This window comes from Diabrotica undecimpunctata, chromosome 9 (assembly GCF_040954645.1).
Source record: "Diabrotica undecimpunctata isolate CICGRU chromosome 9, icDiaUnde3, whole genome shotgun sequence".
Lineage (NCBI taxonomy): Eukaryota > Metazoa > Arthropoda > Insecta > Coleoptera > Chrysomelidae > Diabrotica > Diabrotica undecimpunctata.
The window spans coordinates 46,204,584-46,210,725 of record NC_092811.1 but is presented as its reverse complement, the minus strand read 5'-3'; the positions used below and the strand labels follow the sequence as shown (position 1 = coordinate 46,210,725).

The window sequence follows — 6,142 nt, the reverse complement described above, 5'->3', positions numbered from 1 at the left end:
ACAACCATATCAGCAATTCAGAGAAAAATCACAAATTAACAGTTGGTCGTTGTGTCACTTCTTTACTTTTTCCATCAGTATTTCTTTGTACACTTTTTTCTGAATAATCTTATTCGCTACATTTACCAACATCTGTAAGGTAACTTTGCCGTACTGACTAGGAGACAGAAACACATGTCTACAGCTGCATTTGTTTTATAGGCGGAATCCAATATTTGTTCAATGTATTTATTGTTATATACTATTTTTTGTTGATTATACTGTACACTTTATATAATAAAAATAATTATAAGGCTTGATAATGTATTGTAATCTTTATTGTATGAGTATTAGGGAAAACATATTACAGGTTCAGTTTGAAAAATCTTTATTAAAGGTTTTGTTAAATTATCTACATTATTTCTAAAACATAAGTCAACATCACTGTAAATTATAACAAAACAGCAAAAAAAGAGTGTGACACTTGACTGAAGTGAATACTTCTTATAGCGTGTTATTACTATAATGTAGGTTAATGAAATTTTATATCCGCTTATTATTGATTTTTTAATGTGTTATAATAACAATGCAAATTTAAGTTCTTTATAATTTAAAAAATCTTAAGTTCTTTAAAATCTAAAAAAGTTTATATAATTTTATTATATAAGTATATCTTGTACAAATACTTTAAAATCAAAATTAGCCAAGTCTTTCAAGTCGTTCAAGAGTTGTTAGAAAATATATATTATGTAAAATTATAAGTATACATGTATGTATATTATGTATATTACAGTATACTGCAAGATTAACAAGTCTTGATTTTTCGAGTCACGCTAAATAGAATTTTAGACCCATGCAAAACATCATACAGACCGATAAAAAATATTCACTTCAAAATGTTTAAATTGTAAACGGTTTTGATTTCTATATTAATATTTATTACAAAATACAATATTAGTTTTTTCGAAAATATACAGTATTTAATACATGTGACTACAAAGCTTAATATAGGATATACTAATAAAATATGACATGTTGCATACAAAGAAATAAAGTCAAAAATACAATATGAAGTTTAAGTTTAATAAACTGTTTTTAAATTTTTTTTAAATATTTCTTGCTATTTTTAGAGATGTTATCCTGAAATTAGACTGACCTACAAATTAATTAAGCATTTAATATGGAGTCACAATATTTGTCCTCATATAGGTACTTATGAGGACTTATATTGAACTCAAGTAGAAAATAAATTGTTTGTTATTTATTATGTATCTATTGTACACATTTTAAATAGTAATGTAAACTGCATTTTATATAAAGGAAAAAATATAGGTTTATTATATGTATAGGTTTATCTACATTATAACATAAATCAAAATCAGTGTAAATCATTACAAACAATAAAAAATGTAAGTCAAATATTTAAACTGTAAGCTATTTTAATTTCTATACCCATCTTTATTGGAAAATACAATTTAAGTAGTTTTCTAAAATTTACAGTGACTAAGTACAAAGCTGAATATATCGCTCATTGAATGCAGAACTATCCTAAGTCCATTTTTGTCGAAAATTGACTTTCAACGCTATCATCTTTAATTCGGACTGCCGAATATGAGCGCAGAACTAGCCTATCGCCCTTCCACTCGATCCCCACCTAATGAGAATTTTCTATACTATCCTAATATGTACATCGTATTAACTCTCAGTGCAGAAGTAACTTTTAGAGGTGATCTATACTAAGTCCGTATTTAGTTTGGACATAGACTAGTTCTGCTTTCAATTTTCGAAGTATAGTCCTATAAGTATTAATTAATTGCGGGCATAGGTTAGTTCTGCTTTGTATCGAAATAAAAAAAAAACGATATTATTATTTAAATTTTATGTTTACAATGACTTCCAGAACTCAGAAAATAATGTTGTCTGTCAACAAAAAAATTGAAGATACTCTAAAGACAGGTAAGAGGAAAAATTAGATTTCAAAACGTAATTATAATTCATATATTTTTTATTGTAGACATCCAAAATCTAGATAAAAGAAGTGCAGCTGAAAGAACTAAGTCACAATCGTTTCCTTCTTTGATAGTTAATAAGAAAAATGAGGAAATTTCTAGAACAGGTAAAGCACAGAAAACTCTATTTAATTCAGTCACCCTTCTAATTTGTCGATTTTACTTTAGAATTTCCCTATGAAAAAATAAATAGAAGTGGCACTCAGCTGATGAATAAAAATGCGTTGCTGCAAGCTCCACCTCTTTTGGCCACACACATAATTTCAGATGAAAACACAGAATTAGGTAATATTCAGAAAATTTCATTTTTGGTAAAATCTACGTACTATATACTAATATTTTGTAGGTGTCCAAAACAAAAAAGTGTCTTCAGATAAAGATGTAGCTCGATTAATGCAAGAAAGTGTTATTTTAAGTCCTCCTTCTTTCTTAGTTCCTTGGGAAACATCAACATATTTTTTTCATATTAATCCTGTTACACAAATATATCCATCTGGTAATATACTGGATAATATTCTAAATTCAAATATAAAAGATAGATCAAATTTCCGATCAATTCGAAGTAGCCATATGGCCCTAAATGAACGCAATATTTTAGAGGACGATTTACTCCTGTCTGAATCTGAAGAAGATCCATTTGCTTCTGATGATGATAGTAATGATCCTGATTATAAGCCAGTAAAAGAAAACTACTCATTTCAAAATCAAGATCTAGTAGATAAAGAAAGTTTATTAGATGGTGATAGTCAAGGTACCTCGGTGACATCTAAGCAGTTAAACACACGCAAAAGACAAAGAAACCCAAGTCAATGAAGAAGAAATAAAATTAAGGCATCCCGTAATCGTGGTGAACAATATGCCGCACAGTGTACGATTTGACTAATCTAGGTGGACAAAACTCTGAAACTCTCTTAAGTGATTCTAAATTACATTTTATGATAAAATCATAGTTAATTGTGGTAAATAAAAGGCATGACCAAATTTTAAATAGTTTTTATTGTTTTAATAGAAATTTTATATCTCTATCATGTCTAGAAAATTGTTTTAGTGGAAGTTTTCGCAACAACGATATATATGGATCAGATGATATTAATAAATATTTAATTAAGTCATAATTGCTTCGCTGTCTTGAAATTTTCATTGTATGTCCCAGTCTGACTCTTCTTATTTCTTTATTTTTAGCCTCGGATGCTTCTTCAGACATTTGCCCTACCGGTATTAGTGAATTTTTGATTATGTCTGCTCCATGTACCAATATTTTGTGAACAGTCACAGGCATGTTATACCATGGGTACAAACTTAAATATAGTTTCCTAGTCTTTATACAGTAGTTCTGAAATTTAACAGAGTCAATCTCATAACCAGACGCAACAGCTGCAAGAATCGTCCCAAAATTGTGAATGAGCCCTTCATTAAGGTTGATGATGCGTGCTGTGGTCGTATAATTATAAAAAAATGCTCTTGCGGTATTCCCATCGTTACTGGTACCAAATCCTGGTTTTACTTTGTCGATAATGAGACCTACTTCTTTAAATTTTTTCTTGATTTCGTCTTTCCTTGTTTTAAACATTTCTTTTTTATTGTCTCCTCTTACTTGCCACTCACAAAAATCTTGACGATAACTAATATTTAAAAGGCATTCCATCGTACGAATGTAAGCATGTAAGCTAGATATTCCAAACTGGTACATATTATCGTCTGGCTCTTTCGTTATTAATGCTGTATTCATTTCTTTAGATGTTGCCTTACAGATAAAACACCTTTGAGTTGATCTATTATCACTTAACACATTACACACTTTACCATCAATCATTGTCAGAATCATTTGATGCGTGACCGAGATGGTAACGCCTCGGACTTCTATAAGAGTTGGAACTAACTCTTGAATTTGACTTTCAATCGCTCTACATTCATCTTTTATCAGTGCTTCGCTTTCTTTCTTATAAATAAATTTGAGTACTCTACAGAATCTTGGTGATGATGGCCGAGGATTTTGCCATATGGTCTCTTGTAGATTGTTTACGAGTTTTATTGGAACTAATGAGATTATAAACATATATTCATCTGTGCTCTCTGGATCCTCAAACGGTTGCTTATATAAACTATGTCCTGATGAACCATCACACCCCCACTTATATATTAAAGAATAATTTTGCATGTTGGTGTCTAACCTTTCTCCTAGAATGTTCTTACATATTCTCTGTGCGGTATGATTAAGTAGAGCATCCAGTCTTACTTCCGCCGATATATCAGTCACTGTAATATTTTCAACTCGAGGATAACACTGCTCTTTTACCTTTGCTACGTAATCATAACATGGATACGCATTAAAACCTCTTTCTTTTGCCTCTTGTTGTACATTCTTATAAGATTGGACAGTAAAATTGTTTGCTATAAAAAAGGCCAAAGCTTCTTCAGGTGTATAGGGTCTTTGTTTCATTTGGACATCTAAATTTTTTCTTGCTTTCTTATATGTGGAAGCACGTTTTGGTGAGGCTGACGATACTTCTTCCATCAACATAGCAGCATTACGTTTGCCACTCGCTCGGACACTTAATTGTGCAGCAAACGATAATTGGTCTTTACTGTAGTCGCTAAGTAAATGTTGAATTTTCCTCTTTTTTGTCTTTTTGGAGCTATCCATAAAAGTTTTTTGAGGTCTACCACCACTAGTACTTGGTTTTGGAGATTGATTTGCTAATATCAGCATATCGAAAGTTAAATCATTATTTAACCATTGTTCGTATTCACTTAAAAACAAGTCCAGTCGTCTTTGCTTCTGAACCCATTTGACTCGAATTTTTTCGCATTCATTTTTTAAGAACACCTTTAACTGCTTCTCTTGTTCTTGATCAATATCCAGATCATCAAAACTCATCTTCACAAAGTTGATTACTGCATTTAATCGACCATTAGCCGGTATAGAACGCCAAAATTCAAATAATAATTTCCGCTTCATTTGGGCACCTGTAAACACAAACATAAAATATGTTAAAAAACGCAAGAAATATTAATTATATAATGTATTATGAAAGTGTACATAGGCGCCCATACCTATAAGCAGGGGAGACCATGGACCCCTTCTAGCTTTTCGGATGCTTTAAACTATATGGTTATCCAAAGTTTACAAAATATAATGTGAAACATCTTTACGTGTAGCCCCCTCTTAAATTTTTAATATGGGCGCCCGTGAACGTGTACGAAATAGAAAGTAGTTTAAGACAATAAGTACATACAGCTTTACTACACTTGACAACATAGCATATCTAAATGAAAGATACGTATGGCAAATGAATAAATAATTTTGATGACCTATTTTGTATTGAGTATTAAGACAAGTATAGTATTTAAAAATACATATCTGTTTATATTTTATTTACTAAATATGTTAAAAATCGCAAAAAATCGCAAAAAACAGTAATTATATTATGAAAGTGTACTAAATAGAGAGTACTTTAAGATCATACCTACAGCTTTACTACACTTGACAACATAATATATATCTAAATGAATGTTACGTATGACAAATGAATAAAAAAAATTGATGACTTATTTTGTATTGGGTATTATATATTTTCAAATGCATATTTGTTTATATCTGGTTCATTAAGTAAATGCATAATTACCTGTAGATGTCGAATCCATCATAAAAAAGCACTTAAAATTGCACTGAAAACCAAGACACGTGTACACAAGTTAGCGTTAACGGTCATACTGAGCGGCCGATCGTCTACCTGAAAAAGGTGCAGGTAGTTTCGGCCATTGTTTCTAAAAGATCTGCAATCTGCTGGGGTCTTTGTTTTGTATCATCAGTTAAAGTATGTATTTAAAAGTGAAATGGAAGTGATTAAACGTAGTTTTAACAATAAAATTTAAATACCTTTTGTCCACTTAGATTAGTCAAATCGTACACTGTGTGCCGATTGGAAAGGAAATGTCCATGCAAAGAAACAGCAGAAAAATGCTTGCACTAATTGTAGAAATAAATGCAGCGAAAAGATTTCAGAAGAAGAAAGAAGGCAGATTTTTGAAAGTTATTGGCAACTAGGAGACATTAACAGACAACGTGACTTCATTGCAAACAATGTAGATTTGACAGAGAAGGTCAGAACACGCTTGAGAGAAATTAATGAAAAAAAGGAGAGCGATGAGGA

At 30.8% G+C, this 6,142-nt stretch overlaps 1 protein-coding gene across 1 annotated transcript; it reads right to left on the bottom strand.

The window, feature by feature from the left end:
- Positions 1–2,982: 2,982 nt before the first annotated feature.
- On the bottom strand, positions 2,983–5,907 carry LOC140450609 (uncharacterized). Its single transcript, XM_072544267.1, has 2 exons — positions 5,615–5,907; positions 2,983–4,955 (listed from the first exon to the last, which is right to left on the bottom strand). The coding sequence occupies exons 1-2, from the start codon at positions 5,634–5,636 to the stop codon at positions 2,983–2,985; spliced, it is 1,995 nt and encodes a 664-aa protein (XP_072400368.1). The 5' UTR covers positions 5,637–5,907.
- Positions 5,908–6,142: the final 235 nt, after the last annotated feature.